The sequence below is a fragment of the Globicephala melas genome, chromosome 16 (genome assembly GCF_963455315.2).
Source record: "Globicephala melas chromosome 16, mGloMel1.2, whole genome shotgun sequence".
Taxonomy (NCBI): domain Eukaryota; kingdom Metazoa; phylum Chordata; class Mammalia; order Artiodactyla; family Delphinidae; genus Globicephala; species Globicephala melas.
Window position 1 is genome coordinate 23,505,570 of NC_083329.1, and position 22,520 is coordinate 23,528,089.

At 41.6% G+C, this 22,520-nt stretch overlaps 1 protein-coding gene across 5 annotated transcripts in view; it reads right to left on the reverse strand.

The window, feature by feature from the left end:
* The window catches only part of SORCS3 (sortilin related VPS10 domain containing receptor 3), a 612,586-nt gene that overhangs the window by 123,050 nt on the left and 467,016 nt on the right, over positions 1–22,520 (reverse strand). For all 5 annotated transcript variants that reach the window (XM_060286394.1, XM_030865557.2, XM_060286392.1 and 2 more), the window contains exon 7: positions 18,041–18,159. In XM_060286394.1, coding sequence (XP_060142377.1) covers positions 18,041–18,159 — 119 coding nt within the window. The remainder of the gene's footprint in view (positions 1–18,040; positions 18,160–22,520) is intronic.

Below are 22,520 nucleotides of genomic sequence, written 5' to 3' on the forward strand. Positions count from 1 at the left end.
AAAGAATCAGACAATTTTAAAGTCCAAGAAACAGAGAGAGAGAAGAACCAATCAATTTCTTTCTTTTTTTTTTTTTTGCAACAGATGTTTTGCTTGCAGTTCCGAATGTAGGAAGGATGAAATAGGAGGAGGAAGAAAAAAAAAGAGCTTAAAGGGAAGGGAGTCAGGGAAAGAGAGAGTCAGGTTGGTAAACAGGAAGCGAATCCCAATGCTTTCCTCCTTCCCAGCGTCACCATGCTCTATTCTACCCACTGGGGACGGCAGGGTGTCCCTCTGCCTTATCCCACACCTGCAGGCATTTGTTCACCAGGAAGGCAGTGGTAATCAGGCCCATCCCTTAAGCATCCTCATCCTATTCCTTTCATAATCAGCTTCTAAAGTTCTGTTTGTTGGATGTGGGGCTAACCAGACCAAGCACTTGAACAGCTGCTCGGGCCATGGAGCTATTCTCTTTGCCATTGATCACAAAGGCAAAAATCAATCCCGGCTAAGGAGAAAGAAGTTAAAAACAAATTGCAGGAATTGATTTCTGTTCAGACCTTCTGACTCCCAGTTTAGGAAGAGGGTGCGTGAATCTGCCTGTCATGAAAATACTTCACGTGTCCCAGGCTCAAAAGCAAAATCTGGGTATATTATACACACACGCACACGCACACACGCACACACACACACAATTTTATCTTAATTTATGCTTTTATATTATTTTATTTTTGCCTCCCAATAACTATCAGAGATGAGAATCCATCTAAATCATAAACTCCCATGAGAAGAGGACTGGGTCTGTCTTGGGTTCACTATAAAATCTCCAAAGCGGGGCCCTATGCTTTGTGAATAGTAGTAACTCTGGAAAAATTTGAGGTACTGATGGAATCAATGAATGAATGAAGTCCCCTCCTTGCTATTATTGGCTCTTTCAGTTATGCTTACTTCTGCATAGATTTCTCACAGTATGCAATTATTTTTCCTCTTTATTGCTTAGCTTATGTATTCTTTCTCTCTCTCTCTCTCTCTCTCTCACTAGACTATAAACCCTCCCATGGCAGGAACTTTTAGATTTTGCTTTTTAATTTTTGATCTATTGCATTATCTCCATATTGAGCCCTCAGTAAATGGATGTGAAAGGAAATAAGGGAAGAATGATTCAGCAACTCTCTTGAGCAATTAGCTACATCCCAAATATCTTTTTTTTTTTTAATTCTGACATTGGAGAAATACTTCCAAATAACAGTCCCCTCTACATGTCTGACTCAATGGACTGCCCCATAGAGTGAGCAAACTTATGGAATTTTAGCATGAGAAGGGAATTTCTGGAGTCATACGGCCCACTGCCTTCCAAACTGGATTCTATTCTAGAATTCTACAGCAATGCTTTGAGAGTGTCCATAAATAGGTGAAGAGGATGGGCTTCCCTGGTGGCGCAGTGGTTGAGAGTCCACCTGCCGATGATGCAGGGGACGCGGGTTTGTGCCCCGGTCCGGGAGGATCCCACATGCCGCGGAGCGGCTGGGCCCGTGAGCTATGGCCGCTGAGCCTGCGCGTCCGGAGCCTGTGCTCCGCAACGGGAGAGGCCACAGCAGTGAGAGGCCCGCGTACCGCAAAAAAAAAAAAAAAGGTGAAGAGGAGGCTGGGTGGGTGGGGGAGTTGATACAGTCCCTCACCCTTCTTAAACTAGATCCATTCCACCTGCATCTGTTTTACATATTGGAATTCCCTGAACAATGCTGTCTGAAAAGTGGTTCCCACTGTTAAGAGCAGTAACAACAACAAAAAGTTTGAAAGCTCTACTTGGATGCCATCCTTTCCTTTTGTGATAAGAAAACTGAGCTCCAGGGAGGAAAGTTAATTGCCCAAGGTCACAGAGTGAGTTACAGTGATACCAGGCTTCAACGTAGGAATACTTGCCACCCCTCCCCCACCTGCCTACCCCATTCCATGGACACTGTCTCCTGCCATTAAAGGTCTCTCTTCTTTGGAGCACTGGCTAGTCCTGAAGTTGGACTCCTCAAGTTAATTCCCTTCTTTGGGAACTGGCTTGAGCCCTGCCTTCTCCAGGAAATGTTCTGATCATATCATGCCTCATGGGTCTCCCTCGCTCTGGAAAGAAGCCTTGCATATCTTAGGTGCTTTGAGCGTCACTCATGGAGACTTGTCAGGCCTTCCAGTCCTACCTCTACATCTAAACTGAACAAAAAATGAGGACAGACACTTTGTCAGTATTGTCTACCATTATATCCCTGTCATTAAGAACAGTAATAGGAGCATATTAAGTGCTCAATAAATGATTGTTGAATGAATGAATGAATGAATCAACCAATCAACAATTCTGTCTCAGACAGCCCAGGGTATATAGTAGGTGTTCAATTAAATCAACTTGATTGATTAGCCATGGCTCTGCCACTATTAAGCTCCAAGAAGACCTTATTCTGGCTGACCACGAGGGCTTTCAGAATGCTAGTCTCAAAAGCTTCTTGCAGAAATCCAAAATGTCTGTTTACCCCATTAGCTAGTGATGCAGTTAAAGGAAGAACAATTAAAATTTTTAAAAGCTGAACCTCTGAAATGTATATTCTAGTTAGAATGGTAATGGGGAGAGAACTGGACTTAATAGTCTGCTTCTCAGTCAACAGCCCAACTGCCTTCATTATCAGCACTGTTGTTTTTACAATACAATTATCTTTAATAGGAGGCCCCAGGAAAGGGATCCTCCTGGGAGCTGCGCTTAGCAGAGTGGGTGTTGGGGACTTGCTGGAACTTGGAAGAGAATGAGAACAGGGAGACCTGATCGGGTCATGACGCAACGGCTCTTCTGCATCCTGGAATGGGACACAGGAGATGCCATGCCCCGAAACACATCATGGAAATTGGATCGAGCACAGAGAGCTGTAAGGCAAGTGCAGAAGACTCGAGAAGAGCGGAGCTGGGGATGGGAATGATGATCAGCCATGCTGCCACTCACCCCCCTTGGCCTTAGTGATGAGTGTTTGAATAATCCTCTTAGTGTATCTGAGGGACAGCTCTCAGAGGTGCAGGCAGGATTACATTGTACTGAATTCCATTAAGCCTTTCTTTCGTTAATGACTGAGCAAAAGCTTCTGATCTGAAACAAAACTGAAACAGATCCTGACAAACAGCTCACTGAGCAAGGAGTGCGGTGAGGCTTTCTTGCCCCGAATATCTACCAAGACAGGGAGAGCATCTGCCCTTCTCACTTTTACAGTCATCTGGAGAAGCTCTGGGAACACCAGCTATTCAGTGCTAATGTGAGCGTCTTCAGCTTGGGGAAATGAATGAGAAATGGGTCACTGTCTTCTTTCGTCATCCTTTATGAACCCAGGCAGCCCTGAGGTCAGATCCTCCTCATGCTGACATTTACTGAGCTATACAACAAAGGGTGATTCTCTAAAAGGTCCTGAAATTCAGCTTCCCCCTTTGAAAAATAAAGATGATGCTATGTACCACACTGAGATCCTATGAAGATAAAGTAGAATAAAAAAAAAGTAAGATGCACACATGCCAGATATAAATTTGACACTAAATAAACGTGAGGTCCTTTTCTGACAAAGACAACAATTCTTCCAATTGGCTGATGGGTGGGTAAAGATTGGTGGGGTGGCTAGGTGGAAAGAACATTCTGAAGAATCACTGCTTTGGAAATAGGAACTTGCAGATTTCCAAACAGCGGGAGAGATTTGCAAGTTGTGTGGCTGATCTCATGCCTTTGAGCTGAATACAGAAACGTTTGTGGTCCCTGGAAAGCATAACCACCTTCTAGACCAGAACGCCCAAGCTGCATCTAACAATATGAGGCCCCTGGATAACGAAACACTACGAGTGCCACTCTTCCTGTAAGATGCACTGCACAGGAGACATGCCGCTACTGCCCACCATGCCCATGGAGACACTTAATTAACAAAAGCAGCCTTTCCTACTGAACCATGATAACACAGTCTTCTATGCAGCTATTACCAATTACTCAGAGGTGATACACAAAATGAGAAAAAAACAAAACTGACACCCCTAAACCAGACATACCCAACCATGTACTACCAGAAAGGCAAATACTTAGGTTCCAATACGTAGCTAATTACAGAACAATTCTCTGAGACTAAGGGGAAACACTCCTTGCTATTTTGGCCTAGGAAGCAACAAGCATTATAACTGCCATGGAGCCTCAGCAGATCTCTTGGGAAGAAGCAAACAGGAATCATTTATTAGAGATAGACACAGCAAAGTTTTGAATAGAGTGAAGAGATCGCTATGCTGAAAGGATTGATGGACATCCTGTAAATACAGAGCCCCTCCCAGGAGTCACTCTGTCTCAGCAGGAGACACTGGGGAATCATCAGCATCTGGTTTGTAATTGATGTTCTGCTGTAGGAACAGACAGGAGGGATTGATCAGAGAGAGGGCAGGACGTGAGCAGAGAAAAGGAATCCAGTGAGGGCTCTGAGAGAGTATTTTAAATTCTCAGAGAAAATACTTAAAAGGTGGGCAGAGGAAGAGGTACCTCCGTAGAAGAGGAAGAAGAAGAGACTGAAGAGGTAGGGAGAGGAGCTGGACTGATCATTATCAAAGGAGCGAAGGAGAGAGGCTGCTTCAAGGAGAAAGGAGCAGTCAGGAGATTCCAAAGCTGCAGACGAGTCCATGAATATCATTACTGAGTGGTGTTGTCGAGATACCATTCAAAGATGTCTTTGATGAACTTGGCAAAGGTAATTTCAAGGAAGTAGCAGAGGCAGAAGTCAGTCTCAAGTGGGTTAAAGAGAGAAGGAAACGAGAAAATGGGATAATGAAGGTAGAGTGCTCTCAAGAAATTTGGTCGTGAATGAAAGATGGGTCATTTCTAGAGAGGAGTATGGGGTTCAAAGAAAGTTTTGTTGTTTTGTTTTAATTTAAGGATGGTAGATATTTTAAAATATTTAAACACTGATGGAAAGTCGGAAAGAGGGATGAATAAGCTTAAGGCAGAGGGGACAGAAGGATAAGCAATAAGCCAGGTCCCTGAAAAGTTAGAAGGCCTGGGAATGGGTGTTTGGATTGAGGAATTTTATCCAGGGATGCGAGTGATTCTTTCTGTCTTGTAGAGTCCACCCTATCTACAATCCTGTATGCACAGCAGGGACTCAAAGAGAGAGTCTTTCCAATTTGTCTTGAGTTGGGTTCCCCCCAGAATGAAGGCCTGAGACAAGGGCTTTTGTGCAGGTAGTTTATTTTTTTGGGGGGGTTGTTTGGGTTTTGTTTGTTTATTTTTTGAGAAATGTTTCTAGGGAACAGGAGTGGTGGAACTAGGAAGCAGGAAACAAGGAGGAAGGGAAAGCCATCCCAAGGTGCATTACTGAACTGGTCGTTATTATAAGCAACTGGGGCTCAGTTCTACTGGGGACCCTATGGAGATGATAAGGCTCAGAAGGCCCTCCTGACTCAGGAAGAGAGGAGTCCTTATCCACCGGCCCATGACTCCTGTTGCTCAAATTGTCCCAGAGGATCTCAACAGCCTTGAAATTCAAGGTATGCATCCGCACCGGAATGACTGAGGGGTCTGTCGTGAGCCTCCCCAAGTCCAGAAGCATGGGAAATGGGACACAGATGTTCAACACAAAGGTCAACTAAATATTATTACTTCATGATCAGATCACCGTTTTGTGTTTATTCATGGAAGTATTTCAAATACTAACAACTTTTACATCAAGCCACTAATATCATTATAGGTGTAGAGACACAGCCCAGCTACATGCTATTTAAATACCTCCCACGAATACTGGGGTGCATGTATCTTTTCGAATTATGGTTTTCTCCAGATATATGCCCAGCAGTGGGATTGCCAGATCATATGGTAGCTCTATTTTTAGTTTTTTAAGGAACCCCCATACCGTTCTCCATAGTGGCTATACCAATTTATAGTCCCACCAACAGTGTAGGAGGGTTCCCTTTTAGCCACACCCTCTCCAGCATTTATCGTTTGTACATTTTTGATGATGGCCATTCTGACCAGTGTGAGGTGATACCTCATTGTAGTTTTGATTTGTATTTCTCTAATAATTAGTGTTTATTTACAATAGTCAGGACATGGAAGCAACCTAAATGTCCATCGACAGAGGAATGGATAAAGAAGATGTGGTACATATATACAATGGAATATTACTCAGCCATAACAAAGGACAAAATAATGCCATTTGCAGTAACATGGATACACCTAGAGATCATCATACTGAGTGAAGTCAGACACAGAAAGACAAATATCCTATGATATTGCTTATATGTAGAATCTAAAAACAAGGGTACAAATGAACTTATTTACAAAACAGAAGTAGAGCCACGAATGTAGAAAACAAATCTATGGTTACCAGGGGATAAGCAGGGAGAGGGATAACTTGCGAGACTAGGGTTGACATATACACACTACTATATATAAAATACATAACTAATAAGAACCTGCTGTACAGCAAAGGGAACTCTTCTCAGTACTCTGTAATGGCCTATATGGGAAAAGAATCTAAAAAGGAGTGGATATATGTATATGTATAACTGATTCACTTTGCTGTACACCTGAAACTAACACAACTTATAAATGAACTATACTCTGATAAACATAAAAGATAAATAAATAAAGACCTTCCATTAGTGCTGCCTGTTAAAAACACTCAAGATTTTGAAAGCGCTTCAAGGATATTCACCTGAAGATGTTTTTATTGGATTTCTTTTGAAGATCATCTCTGAAACTCTTTCATTTTTCTTTAAACTCCTGTGTTGTAAATGTGCCCCTAATGAGGAAATTGCTATTTAACATTCAAAATCTCTCCCATTAAGGCCAAATTAACATCATTTAAAATATTGCCAAATAGCTTTTCTTCTAATAATTACACTCAATTTCTGCCTCAGGGCGTTTTTCTTTCAGAAAGATAACAATTTATTAGGGATACAGTAGCCACATCATCGAGGCTCTTCTACCTCTCATGTAGGTGTGTAAAATGGGCTCTTAAAGTATCAAAACCCAGGGCTCTGGGGACCAAGATGCTACAAGAAGGCACTCGAGTCTTGAAAGATATCTACAGTTATCTATACACAGATATGTGTATCATTAAAAGTTGGTTTCTTTGATAACCAACACTATGGAAGACATGTGGGACGATTTTATTATGCACATATGTCGATAAATGACTGGAAGCCATGAATAATTAAAGAATGAATTTGGGGGAAAGATTTAGTAAGCTTTTATGGGATAGGCTTATAAAAACCCTTCAAAGAGAAGGTGCATACACAAAATACAGTGAGGCTGAGTTTTGCACGTGGATTAGTCTCTGATTCTTGCATTTTACAGGGCTCCTAATTTTCAAAGCATTCCAAAGCCATTAGTAGTTTCAAAGCGTTCCAAAGCCATTAGTAGTATCTCCCTTGATCCTCACAACAACCTTCCAATTTAGGCAGAGCAGGTAGCATGATTCCATTCTACAAAGATCAGGAAATTAAGAATGCAAGTGAATTGCCCAGTGTTCCCTGGCTGGCAGGTGGCAGATTCCTAATTACAACCCAGGTCTCTGAGTTCAGGGTTCTTTTCCCCACATCAGACCACTAGCTACTCGAATCATAAACTGCTACAGAGCAGGGACAACGTCCTCCATCTCTAACATGCTCCATTGCACCTGGAGTATTTCTAGCGGCTCAACAAATATCTGTTAATTGGTTACTTGTACTTGCTAATTGCTAATACTTCTAGAACATCTCCCAACGCACAAAAATAGTACAATGGTGCTATTTTTCTATGTTTATACACACAACTCCTAAAAACGAACAGCAACCTGTATCTAAACTACCCACTGGTTTCACTGTACTACTGGAATCATCTGAGAACCACTCTTATGTATGGCATTGCTCCACCCTCAGATTTCCTTGCTATAGAGGGGGCTTCTCTACACAACCTCACCAGGGGTGAAAAGGGGCATTACATAGCAGATGGTCCTGCACTGTTACTGGTCTCCTGGTGGATATGAAGAAGGAGCTGGCAGGGCTGGGATGGCCTCTTCCCTCCTTCAAATTTTCTGCTTTGTCCATCCCTCCGGAGTACTTTATTTGGATCTTAATTATGGATCTGTTTCTTCTCTTATACTTTAGATATCTGAAGATAGGTCAGTATCATACTTGCTTTTTTTTTTTTTTTTAAATTCAATTGCATGCAGTGAAACTGAACCCATACCACATTAAAGGCCACCTTCTGTGCCAGAAGAGAGGAAAGGACCGGGCTTCACGTAGCTCAGGAAAGACATACAAATCCCTTGTGATAACTTATTAGGGCTCTGCTCCTATTTCTTCAACACACTCCCTCATAGCCAGGGTATGAATCATATCACTGAAGGGATTTTACTGCTAACCACGGCTGAACTACCTATTCTCCAGAATAATCACTAGAAAAGCTACTCCATAAGGAGAAAAGACAAGATTTCCAACCATCTTGGCTCACGACACAGAAACCAACTTATCTCTCTCTCCCTCTGCCCCTACAGAGGAAAGCCGATTTCTCTTTTATCCACGTGGAATGGAGGCATTTCAGGCAGACACTTTCCCATTAAAACAAGGGCTCTTTGGGGAAGAATTAGCTCCTTTTGATTTTACTACAAAACCCCAGGACCTGGGCCTCCTGCACAGGAAAGGCATTGACAGATTAACACATTTCACAGTTTTCTGTACATCTCCAGCTCAGCACCCCCAAGAGCAGGAGATCAAACACTAGGTTCCCTAAGCAAAACCACCAAGATGGCTACCTTTACCTCTTTGTCAATGAAAAAATAAAAGGGGAGGCACAACCTTCGGGATCTAAATTATAGGAGCTGCATGAATACGTCTATGGGCCCTCCTACCACACAGGATACAGGGTAAAAAATAATAACATCACGCCCAGAAAAAGGAAATTATGACTGGGCCTGGGAAGCTTTCCTTTAGAGGAACAAATGGGAGAGGGTGAATATTTTATGCAAAATTAATATCCTGGGAAGCGCATTATGAAGAGCTTAGCTAGGTTTTTGGTTATTTAAACTGCACTCTCAAATGCATATACGTGTGTACAGAATGACTCACTGTGGGTAAATAATTACGCCTTAAATACATGCACCTCATTTATAAATATGCAGAGAGAGGATATAAGCCTGGATGTCACCCGAATTCCTAGTGGTTCAGTTGTACACACACACAAAAGCCTGACTTTGACCTATGCAGTCAGCAGTGCTATAAAAATGTCAGTGGTTTTCAAACCTTTCTTAGCAGCAGATTCCTTTTGTCAAATAAAAGTATTAAGGACGCTGATATACAGAGCAAACAAAAGCAGAATTATACTTTTAAGGAGGGCTAAGGGTCCTGAGCTCCCATTCTCTTCCATTTTTGTTAGCATCTGAGACAAGTTCCCTAAGAGCCAATGTAAGAGCCACCAAGAGAAACATTGGGCACAAAAGGGTAGGAAAGAGTGAGGGGATAGACTGGTCTCCTTTTCTGCAAGGTTTTTTCTCCCTTAGAGTTCTATCTCCGGTAGCACTAAAACAAAATATAAGATATCAATACTTTTAAAAGTTAGAAAATTTAAGTGGTAAATCCCTTAAAATTATGAAAAACCAAACACACCAAAGCCCCTTATGCCCATCCTGCTGCTATTTAGCTATTCAAATTGTAGGCATAGAAGTGAATAATCTGCTTTTGCAAGTCTCCCCTTTAAAAGTCAAACTATGGAAAAATGGCAAGACTTTCAGTGGCAGCATAATCCTCGGTGTCCAACTCTCCACAGGGATGTCACCCACAAAGGCTGGGCTGGACCCAAGCCCAGGTGCGCTATAGCTTTTCCCAAAACCGTTCTTTGGCAGACTTCTAGCCAGGGTAGGAAGAAAACCACCTACACTGATGCCCTAATATCTTGCTCAGATACAAATCTGTGGGTTTAAACAATGGAGGAAAGCTACTGTTGGTCTGAGGGTTTTCTGCTCTTACAAAAGTCTTCTTTTTTTTTTTTTTTGCGGTACACGGGCCTCTCACTGTTGTGGACTCTCCCGTTGCGGAGCACAGGCTCCGGATGCGCAGGCTCAGCGGCCACAGCTCACGGGCCCAGCCACTTTGCGGCATGTGGGATCTTCCCGGACCGGGGCACAAACCCGTGTCCCCTGCATTGGCAGGCGGACTCTCAACCACTGCGCCACCAGGGAAGCCCACAAAAGTCTTCTGAAGAAGCTTTATTTCAATGAACAGAATGAAAAATCCTTGCTCTTTCCTTGCTTCAGAGGTAGATATTCATCACTGCAGTGCAAATCTTACCTTTTCCATAAAGCCTTTACTGATCCCCACTTCAATTTTCAAAACTCATACTCTCCAAAAAAATAAAATAAAATAAAGACCCACACTGATTGCAGAAATGTATTTGAGATGGCATCCAATAATTTTTTTTTTAAAAAAGGCAATTAACGGGCTTCCTCGGTGGCGCAGTGGTTGAGAGTCCGCCTGCCGATGCAGGGGACGCGGGTTCATGACCCGGCCCGGGAAGATCCCACATGCCGCGCAGCGGCTGGGCCCGTGAGCCATGGCCGCTGAGCCTGTGCTCCGCAACGGGAGAGGCCACAGCAGTGAGAGGCCCGCGTACCGCAAAAAAAAAAAGGCAATTATCAAGCAAAAATATAAGAAAGCTGCCAAGTCATAAAAAATGGCCAGTGGTATAGGAGAAAGGAAGAAGAAGAGCATAAAGCTTAATGCAGGGAAACTGCTAAAATTGACCCAAAAAATCAGTTGTGAGCTTTTTAGCAACTGCAAAGAGGGAAACACAAAATTATCAGTATTCAGTTAAAAGAAATAGACAAGGTTTACCTCTTCAGGACAATTTTCTAATTTACTTTCCAGCCACTTCGCTCCCTCCCATAATTACAGCTGTCCTTAGATAGAGGTTGTGATATATTGGGTTGGCCAAAAAGTTCCTTTGGGCTTTTCCATAACAGAAAACCTGAACGAACTTTTTGGCCAACCCAATACCATGGTCTCTCACTTCCCTCACTTTACCTATGTCTTCCCGTCTGCCTGCAGTGCCCTTTGTCCTTCACTTGTCTAACTGGTACTCACAGTCCTGCTGCCAGGAAACTTGTACTGACCTTCCTCCCAGGGCAAGGTGAAGAGCCCTTCCTCCTCAATCCAAGAGCAATGCATGTTTTCCACAAATACAGCTCTCATCACACTCCATTGTAATTGCTTTGTTGTCTGTGTTCCCCACTGGGCTGAATGTATTTGAATACATTTAAATGAATGAATATAAAAAGGACATTGAATAATATAATGGATAATTCCTGGACAGCAGTTCTATAACAATACAGAGACATTCTACATATGGTAATTTCTTATACAGTGAGCAATTGCCAATTACCCTAAATTGTCTTATATTGTTAGTTGGAGAAACAAGACTCCCTTGCTTTAAAAAAGTAACTAACTACACTCCCTGAGAATAAGGACGCGTCTTATCTTCTCAGTTCAGTTCAGTTCAACAAACTTTTATTGAGTTCCAGTCATTATGCTAAGTGCAGGAAAAACTATGATGAATAAGACATAGTCCTGTCCCCTTAAAGTTTACAGACCTGGCTCGTGAAGCATAATACACATGGATAAGTAATCAGCAAAGGAGTTTGGTCTAATCCTGATTGACTGAGGATGTCAGGGAAGACTTCCTACAGGCGGCATTGTCTAAGTTGAATCTTAAAGGATGAGTTTATTTGATAAAGGGACATTCCAAGCCAGAAAAGAGAATACAAGAAAGGCATATTAGGCAAGAAATGACATGGTGCAAAAACGACATGGTGTATGCATCAAGACTAAAATAGTTTATCTTTATTGAAGGGTAAAATATAAAAAGGAAGGTATATGGGGAAAAGTGGTGGGAAAGGAATTCACATGAGGCTGATGCAGTAGGTAGGATCCAGATAGTAGAAGAGCTTGTAGGCAATGTTAAGGAAATTGGATTTTAACCTATAGGTGATGAGAAGCCACTGAAGGCAAGGATATTGACTTCTATTTTAAATAAATTACTTTGGAAGTAGTGTTGTGAACAGATTGGAGGTGTGCTGATCTGGGAGCAAGAAAATTAGTTAGCAAGTTACTGCAACATTTCAGAAAATACATGATAAGCGTTTATAAATGGTTTTAAATAGCCAAGTAATAATGGTGCTTCCCCGCTTTTCCTTTCATAAATCATCCTAGAGCAACAAGAAAAACACGAAAGAAAAATGCAAATTCTATACTTAAGGAAAACATAACCCTGAAACACTAAATGTGGAAAGGAAGCCAAAGGCAGTGAAGGACGAACAGGGTACAGACAGGCACCAGAGCAAAAATGCCTACAGCTACAAATCTTAGATCAAGCTAGAGATACAGAGTTCTCTAAAGAGGATATTTCCTAAGGAGCAAAACTAACAACCTATTATTTGGAACCAAGGGAATGTGGCTCAGGAATTGGCAGTGGGAGTGTTTCCAGAATTCACTGGTGACAAGGAGAAGCTGGAGAGGCATGGCTGCTAGAGAACCGCTCAGGCAGTTTTACCTTATAAGAAGAACCCACTAACAGACTAATAATCTTTAGTTATATGGAACCTCACTGAGAACGAAGGGGGACTCTTGTTAAGCTGAAAGAGAGCCTTGATCAGAGCCCTGATCCCCAAGAAGAACCTCCTCAAATAGTTCAGCCAGACGAGCTCATGTCATTAAAAAATAAGTAATGATGAAAAACGTAAAGAGAGAAGAAAACAGCACAAGAGTTACAAAATAATACAACAAAATAAAAGAGAGAAAGGAACAGGAAAAACAAAGAGCAGACATAGAACAAAAAATGTTTCCATGAACTAAATAAAAATTGTGACCACACTGCTACAAATAAAAATAACCCACATGATGCCATCACCTCTATAAAAGAAGAGGTCAAGCAGAAATATAAGAGCTCAGGGGAGATATGTTGAGACAACAAAAAGAGATAAAATATAAGCTGGCAAAGCTCATGAAAAAAGTTAAAAACAACAGCAGCAAAAAAGGCAAAGAGGAGCCTGGACATGGCTACATACTCATTCAAGGACAGTATGAGTAAAACTGTTTTTATAGATTTCATTTTGCTCAGGGAGTTAAACATACTAGAAGAAAAAAAAGATGTCTCCCCTTTGTCTTTCTTGCCTGTTGTACACATCCTAAGTGCCTTGAAGGAAGAGAGCCAAAACAATAAAACTAATGTATATAATAAATAAAATACATATTTCAAAATATAAATCACAGAAACTTTTGAGAAATTAAAAAGGAAGAAGAAATTGAATCAATTGAATGAGACATATTCCATGGAAAAGAATCAACATAGTATTAACAACCACAAAACATACACTAATAAAGTAAATAGTATTCAAATATATGTGAGTGTGAATATATATATATATATATATATATATATATATATTTAAAGGACTTTATGTATCAAGGGCGAGAAAATATCAAGACACCTAAAAGGGAAAATATGAGACTAGCCAGACACAGTAACATTCAATAAGTTAAGGGAGCAAAGTTTTTATGGAAAGAAAATGACATCTTTTATACCTTAAAAGATGATATTAGGGCTTCCCTGGTGGCACAGTGGTTGAGAGTCCGCCTGCCGATGCAGGGGACACGGGTTCGTGCCCTGGTCCGGGAAGATCCCACATGCCGCGGAGCGGCTAGGCCCGTGAGCCATGGCTGCTGACCCTGCGCGTCCAGAGCCTGCGCTCTGCAACGGGAGAGGCCACAACAGTGAGAGGCCCACGTACCGCAAAAAAAAAAAAAAAAAAAAAAAGATGATATTAAAGCATAAAGGGGATAAACAAACATATTTTCAACATTCCGGAATTCACCTTTCTTGAAGACATTACTAAAGGACAAATTTCAGACAACCAAGAAACAAATGGGAAAACTATAGTAAAAGGACCACTGGATAAATTTACCTAAAACTAAAATCAAAATAAATGCAGGAATGATGGTTCAAGCAGAATATAAATGCTCCAAATGATTTAATTAACAAAACTGGGGTTGGATAGAAGGGAGAACGAAGGAGGTCATAAACACACATGCTGGTTTTTTTTCTACCTGTCTTCAGCAGTGCTTAATAAAATATTTAAACTAACAGAATTATAGGAAAGCAAACACTAAGAGATAACATAACCAACCAAAACTGTGTGGTAGAGGAATTAAAGAGAGAGGGGAAGAAATAGAAAGGCATGGACATGCACTAATTTTAAAATTGGTCACAAGAGGAAATCAATAGATTATACAAAAGTAGAAGATGTGCTATGTTGTATAAAGTTATATTAAAGCTTGGTTAGAACAAATATTCAAAATCCTCAAACAAATACATATGCAGGAAAGCAAGGAAAACAGACCACATAATGATTTTTTTTCTTAAAAAGAAGCAATTAAAACTAAAAACTAAGCATACACTGTCAGAACTAAGATATATTTGTCACATCAGTCAGTCAATCCTCAAACTCACCTATGAGAATGAAAAGACTCTGATTCAATATTGACGGGCAACCAACTTATATTTGCACCCGCAGTATGTGTAGTTATTTAATTGCAATCCACTGACATCCTTTATTTTATTTCTATTGTAGCCAATTGATAGTTGCAAATAACAGCATTTAATCTGTGTTTATTTGATGATTCATGAAATTCAATGTTTTTCTCAAGAGTATTGGCCTTTTGCATTTTTTGGAGCATTGCTATTCAACTGCTTCCCATCTCTTTCATAGTAAAAAAAAAATCCTTAAAACAGTCTTCAAGGTCCTGTAGGATCTACCACCCTGTGCCTTCCTGATGTAATCTCTATATTCTCCAAGTGTCATTTACTACCTCCCTCATCTCCCTGAACTCTATATATTGGAGTGTCCTGTGGCTCAGTCTTTAGATGGTTTCTCTTCTCTAGCTACACTTACTCCCTCGGTGACTTCAATGCTGCAGTTCAAAAATATCAATATGCGGACACCCTTCCCATTTATATATCCAGCCCCTACCTTCCCACCATTCCCGCTTCTAAACCCAGCCTCAAATTTCTAGCTGCCTACCCCACATCTGCATAAGGGGCACAAGGAAGTGCAGGGAACAACAGACCTAGCTCCACATTGCCCTCTGACTACGAACTTCTGTCACTCTTTCCCTGGTCATCACCCAACAAGGCTTTCCCAGGTCATCCTAAATAGCAATAACCACAGGCACCCAACATTCAAGGCCCCTCATTTATTTTTATCCATAGCACTGCCATCACCTGCTATACTTTGTAGACAGATAAACAGATGATAGTAGAAGACAGATAAAAAGATACAAAGCAACATTTACAGAACATTGTTTTGGTGCTTTACAGGATTACAAATGTAATCCTCCTAGCAACCCATGAAGTAGGTACTATAATTATCCTCTTTTTATAGATGAGTCAAACGAGGCCTAGGTCAAGGTCATGCAGCTAAGTGTGGCAAACCAAGGTTGGAATAAATGCTGGCCATCAGGCTCCAGACTACAGGTCACTGACCACTACCCTTCACAACCTTTCATATCTATGTATGTATGGATGTATACATATCACCTATATATTTTCCTGTCTCCCACTAGCATGTAAATGCCACAAAAGCAAGAATTTTGTTGTGTTCAATATCTTAACCCCAGCACCTAAAACAGGGGGCTGCAATGTAGTAGGGGATCAATAAAACTTTACTGAATAATGGCAATGCATATCTCTTTCAAACAAAATAAAATTTGATGCTGATTAAAGAGAAAAACTTCTATTGGTTTCCAGCATAATAATTCTTTTAAAAAGGAGTATTTCAGAACAGTTAGAAAAAAATTCTGGATTTCTGCCTGCAGTTACGGAAAACTTCATGCAATACAAAGAAAAAGGAAACAAGAAAATTGAACATTTTAAATCCTAAGTCATGTTGCCCAGAAACAGTTCTGCTATGTTCATCATTTTATGCAGGATTAGCATTAAGAAAAGGGCAATCAGATTGGTAAATTCATAAGTCATCCCTGTGCTTCTACATTAAAAACATTAAATAGAGAGAAAGCAACAATAAAGCCTTAAACTGGGGCCATAACAATGGGAATGGAATGAAAGGAAATACTTGAGAAATAAGGTGATATTAGCAGAGGCTGTGGATTCATTTAATTTGATGACATAGACTGGCTTCCAGGTTTCTACCTTGAATGACCTGGTAGAGGGCAGTGCCACCAATGTGTCAAGTTCAAGGGGGACATGTCAATTACATATAACCTGTGGAATATCTAAGTGAAGATATTGAGATGGCTGTTAGATATGTAGGTCTACCGTACATGATAGAGGTCATAGCACGTTGACTTGAGAGTCATCAGAACATGGAGAAGATGCTCAAAATCATGAGATCTCCCAGAGGGTGAGGGGGCGGGGCAAAGATTAGAAGGTCAAAGGCAGAAAGCTGGGCAACACCAAGTGTAGTGCCCAGTACTGTATATTTTCCATTGTATGTGTTCAATAAATACTTATGAATAAGAAAATGGCAGTACCAATGACCTGCCAAGATTTAGAAAAAAATTCCTGAAATTCTGGCTGAGAAACAGTGATTATATAAGCACAAAGATCTCTCTTTCACTCCTTCTTTCAAGCTCGTTTTTGCCTGGCTGGCTACTTTTCCTATATCATAGTAGAGCTCAAAAATCCATGAGGCTTCATATATGTATACATATGGCTGATTCACTTTGTTCTACAGCAGAGATTAACACAACATTGTAAAGCAATTATACTCCAATAATAATAAAAAAAAAATTCATGCAGCTGATTTGTAAAAAATAGTGACCGCTACATGCATAGTCAATCAATAAAACAAGTAGACATCGAGCACCCTTGATTTGCAAAGGCCAAGGTTCAGGGTAAAATGTGTGTATAAAATATTGTCCCTCTTCTCAGAGAGTATAAAACGCAGTTTGGAAAGAAGGAGAAAAATCCATTAAGACTTAAATAACAATTCCTAATAGCCTATGTGCTAGAGGAACAGCAGGTAGTAAGAGCTCCAAAGATTCAGAGGAAGAGTCGTACCCAGACTGGAAGTTCAGAGAAGGTCTTATAGGGGAGATGGGGCTGATCTGGACTAAAAGACCAGGAGTGGGGCCGAGAAAGCCCTTTAGGTGTTTTCAGCTCTGAGCAAACTCAGGGAGATTCTGAAGTTCAAGGTTCCTATAGGAAGCAGTCTGGAAAACAACAGACCATAGAAGGGTGGAAAGGCAGAGGACAGGGGATCAAGGTTGCCCTCAAATGCAAGTATGATTTAGCTCAGTAACATACACATACACACACACACACACACACACACACACACACACACAGTCCATCACTCGACGGAGCATCTTCTTTTGTTTTCCCTCATTTTGATCTATTTTGCACCTCCTTTCAGTGAAACTCAAAATCTAAAACGAGGCTTCCATTGCCTGCCTAAAAATATTAGTCCCCCAGTTTCTCTAGGAGTCACAGAGGTCTTGGAGTGAAGGATTTGGGGCTTGGACACTTGAGGGGGTGGTCAGCACTGGAAAGGGAGGGGAAGATTTAGTGAGACCTCAATTTTCACAGAAAGAAGATCCTAGAGATGCTGAATTTCTTGGAGATTCTCATTCCCACATGAGATAAGTCACTTTGGACAGAAATAGAATGTGGCTTTGATAAATTACTTATCTCTAATTACTCATCTCTAATGAGATTTGATTCTAAGTAATCTCAAACTCCAGCCTAAGTCCTGGTCATTTCAAGACCCCTTTGGTATAATAAAAGGACAATTCAACTGAAGGATTCAGTGGGCCACTAAAGTTCCCTGTAAACAATAAGGACCCATAACACCTTCATCTGTCACCAGAAGTCTGGGATCTCCCCAGCGGACCGTGTACCGAAAGCACAGGAGGGAGAGCACCCCAGCTCCGCATCTTCACAGCCTCTGGAGAGCCACCCTCATCCTCCCAGCCAGCAGTTGACTTCCCCCACGCATCCTCCCTCTACCATTGACTGCACATCTGGACTCACCTGAATGAAGATATATTCATCCTGGACGACCAGGGAACTGATGTCAATGGAGCGGGCAAAAGGCCCGCTCCGAGTAGTCTCAGCACATTCCTGGATCCTGCAGGTGAGGTAGTGAGCATCTGAAATGGGATGGCAGAGAGACACTTAGACACAAGGGGCAATGGTCATCCAACCTCTCAGCCCACAAAGCCCTACTTCCTGGGGATCAGTGATGCAATGGAAAACAACCATGAGACTGCATCTTCTTGCCCAAAGAATTTGTAATAATTTTTTTAAGAAAAGGAATATCTAGTTCAGGAAAGGGAGTGAGGAAAGAGTTAATCTTATATCCTACCAGCCAAAGAGTAAATTGGTACAGATTTTTTTTATTTTATTTTTTTTAACATCTTTATTGGAGTATAATTGCTTTACAATGTTGTGTTAGTTTCTGCTATATAACAAAGTGAATCAGCTCTATGTATACATATATCCCTATGTCCCCTCCCTCTTGCGACTCCTTCCCACCCTCCCTATCCCACTCCTCTAGATGATCACAAAGCACTGAGCTGATCTCCCTGTGCTGTGCGGCTGCTTCCCACTAGCTATCTGTTTCACATCTGGTAGTGTCCATGCCACTCTCTCACTTCGTCTCAGCTTACCCTTCCCCCTCCCCGTGTCCTCAAGTCCATTCTCTACGTCTGTGTCTTTATTCCTGGTACAGATTTTTGAAGGAACAAATTTGAAATATCTATCAGAATTTTAAACGTACATATCTTTTTACCAGCAACTCTAATTCAAGGGACGTTTTCTAGAGAAAGACTCATATATTTTCACAAAGAGGCAAGGGCAAAAATGTTCATTGTGGCATTATTCATAGCAGTGAAAAACCAGAAGCTGGCTAAATGTCCATGAATTAAAGAACATTTAAATAAACAAACGCACACATATAACAAAGCACCATGTTGTGAACAGAAGAATGAGGTAGATACATATGCACCGTGTGCTGATGTCCCCAAGGTGCATTGTTCTGTGACCTTTTAAAAAAATATTTAGCAACATGTATGGCACAATCCAATTTATGAAAAAAAAAAAAAGAACAATGTCTTTATCAATACAGGTTTGTGCCACAACTGCATAGGAAAAAAAGTTTTAAAGGACATCTATATAAATTAGCTATGACTACTTTGGGGGAAAGGAATGGACTTAACGAGAGTAGAAGTGGGGCCTTTGCTTTTTATATTACATACGTCTTTCTTGTGTTTACAATAAGAATGTACTTACTTATCGTAAGTAAAACCTGTATAATTACTTGTAAAAGTTTCTAAAGATCTCAGCAGCTGAAGCTTCCTCAACCAACCCCCCAAAATTATGGCAGCAGCTGTAGCTGAATGAGAAATCCTCGAGTCTAAGCATTCTGATCGTGACGACAGGGTCACCCGAGGAAGACGATCCATTCAGTTATTTGTTCCCCAAGGAAAAACCACAAGTGAATCTCTATAAAGAAACCTCTGTATACACTTGCTTTAAAAATGTCTATTGTTGTAAGGCAGGAATAAAGACGCAGACCTCCTAGAGAACGGACTTGAGGTTATGGGGAGGGGGAAGGGTGAGCTGTGACGGGGCGAGAGAGTCATGGACATATACACACTAACAAACGTAGTAAGGTAGATAGCTAGTGGGAAGCAGCCGCATGGCACGGGGATATTGGCTCGGTGCTTTGTGACAGCCTGGAGGGGTGGGATAGGGAGGGTGGGAGGGAGGGAGATGCAAGAGGGAAGAGATATGGGAACATATGTATATGTATAACTGATTCACTTTGTTATGAAGCAGAAACTAACACACCATTGTAAAGCAATTATACCCCAATAAAGATGTTAAAAAAAAATGTCTATTGTTTATTTAATGGTGTTTAAAAATAATAAATGGGTCAAAGTGAAAAACAGAGGTCATTTTAGGATTAAAAGCAGAGAAGTCTTTGTTGTCACCTAAAATGACGTGCATTACTACATACATCTGATGCGCTTGCCCACCTAAATATGTGAACAGGTATGAGTACGTTTCGGAGGCTACAATGGAAGGGGTGGTAAGCGGCAGAAATAAATAAAGGCAAAGCTTAAATAAACAAAAATTTATAACAACTGAGTGTAAAACAAGGGTACTTTAAATTTTCCCTAATTATTGACCTTTAATTAATTTATTGATTGATCCAGAAAGAATTTCTTGTGTGCATATAATGTATTGGGTATTATTTAAGCACCAGGAGTATGGCAGTGAATGAGACAGATTTTCTATTGTGAAAGGCCCTGCTGTCTAGGAAGGGGTTCACTCATAAAATTTATAGCTAGCTATTACACACATTTATTAATAAACAAAATGCTCATTTAACAAAGAAACATGTTTTGGTAGGAAATGAATTCATTATGTGCTATAGCCCTACTTTTCAAATGTCTGTATCTGGGCAAAGCCAATTTGCTTTGGTGCCCTTCATCCAGACGCGTCAAACACTGATCTCATTCTCTCCATCAGCAGTTTCATCATCTGCCCAGTAGCTCAAGCCTCTTCACTTTTCTTTCCTCCACATGCCATGCAATCCAGCTGGTTCCCAGCCTTGAAAAGTCTGCCTCTGAAGTGCTTCCAGCATCTCTCTTCTCTCCACGACCCCTGCCACTTGCCTGGAAAAGGCCTTCCCATCTGTGTTGCCTGCTGCGTCCATTTCACAACTGGTGCTCAGGTGCAGGATGGACTGGAAGCTGGGTGGACCCGAGGCAAGGAACCAGCATCATCTCTCAAACCTAACCTCAGCTGAGCCTTCTCGGCTTCAAAATCACCCACAGTTCTGAGTGCCCGGGGACAAAGCCCAAATATTCTTCTGTAAAACAGAACGCCTTTTACAACTAGCCTAATGAAGTCAAATGTCTCAGGCGCCAGGCAAATACTGTATAAGAGGAAACTGAGCTGGAGTGAGATGACGAATGGCAGCGGGCGCATGGTCTCAGTGTCAGGGATCACTGAGCAACAGCTGGGACTACAGGAAAATGGCCAACACTTGCATCTTCACAGGGAGCTGCTTCTCAGCATCAGTCATCACTGAGATGCAGGAATAAGATGTTCTGAGTTTCTACATAAAGCTAAGTGTCCCAGTTTTTTTAATGTGACATTTCCTAATGTTTATAATTTGACAGCTAATTTAAATTTAAAATATGGTGCAGGCCAAACTGTATTAGGCCAAACAAAACAAGCCTACAGTCCACCAGGAGCCATTCATTTTGTACCTCGACTCCGTAATCTGGTCCCCGCCTACCTCTCCAGAGAATAGACTGTGCCCTGTCCCCACATTCCCTGACCTGTTAGCAAGACCACCTTGCTCCCCATTCTGTGAGTAGCACCCGCAGACCCCTTCCTCTTTGTCTCTGTCCACAGAGAAAGCCGAGAATGGCCTGGCTTTCCGCTTCTGGCTGACAGGCCAAGGGAAGGCAAGAAGCCCAGGCTGCGCTTTGGAGCACCAGGCATAGTATTGGTCCCACCCAGCCTGAGTAATTTGCTCCTAGCATAAAGCACTAAAACCCAGTGAAACGCTGCGGTGAAGACATGTAAAGAAACCACAAGGGTTGACTTGACAACCTGCTTCTTTCTCGCCAGAGAGTGTCTTGGAAAGCCCCTTGTACTGGTAATCAAAGGTGTGCACAGGAGGACATCTGCTTATCCCCCCCATGGGCTCATTTCTCCCCTGTCTATTTACTATTTACTCCCATACTTGGACACTTTGAAAAAAGAATCAAGCGTATTCGAGGCCACCCCATACAAAACCGAAACCTACCTAAACTGTGGCCCCTGGTAGATGAGCTACTGGGTCAACTCATCCTCCTTCTTGGCTCCCCTGCTGCTCGCCACTGCCCAGCATGGAACAAAAGGTCCACTTTAACAGAAAAGCAGCACTAAAACGCGTTTGGGAAATCCACTTAAAATTCAGGGGCCTTGCAGTCTTTAGCCGGACTCATATATCAGAAGTCTCAACGCTTTTAATTTTCTAAACACAGAGATACCCACTGCCTGGTGAGAACCCCAAATGGGGGTCTGGGGAGAGGTACATGTCAGGCCAGGCTACCAGGTGGAAGTGACCGAGGGTGTCACAGGGGACTGGGGGTGTCAAAGGTGAGCAGGAATCACCACTTCGCTCAAGCCTCCAACTTGCAAAAGGTCTTAAATTTGGACTTTGGACATTATCTCCAAGTGAGGCTGAATAGTCATAAGGATTCCATGATGAAACTGAAAGCAGATATTTATCATATAACATGAAATCCCCAAATAGGCTTCTAACAACTGTGGTCTTGTTTGTGTGTATGTTTGTCTTAATAACACAAGACGCCTGATAAAAAGGAAGCAAAGCGGTCCAGATTTCTCAAGCATATTGTGGTGTGTGAGAGAAAGGCCTCTGAACGTAGAAAGTGCTGAGTTCAAATCCTGAACTCGCTGATTGCCCTGGGCTGAGCAGCAGTTCCAC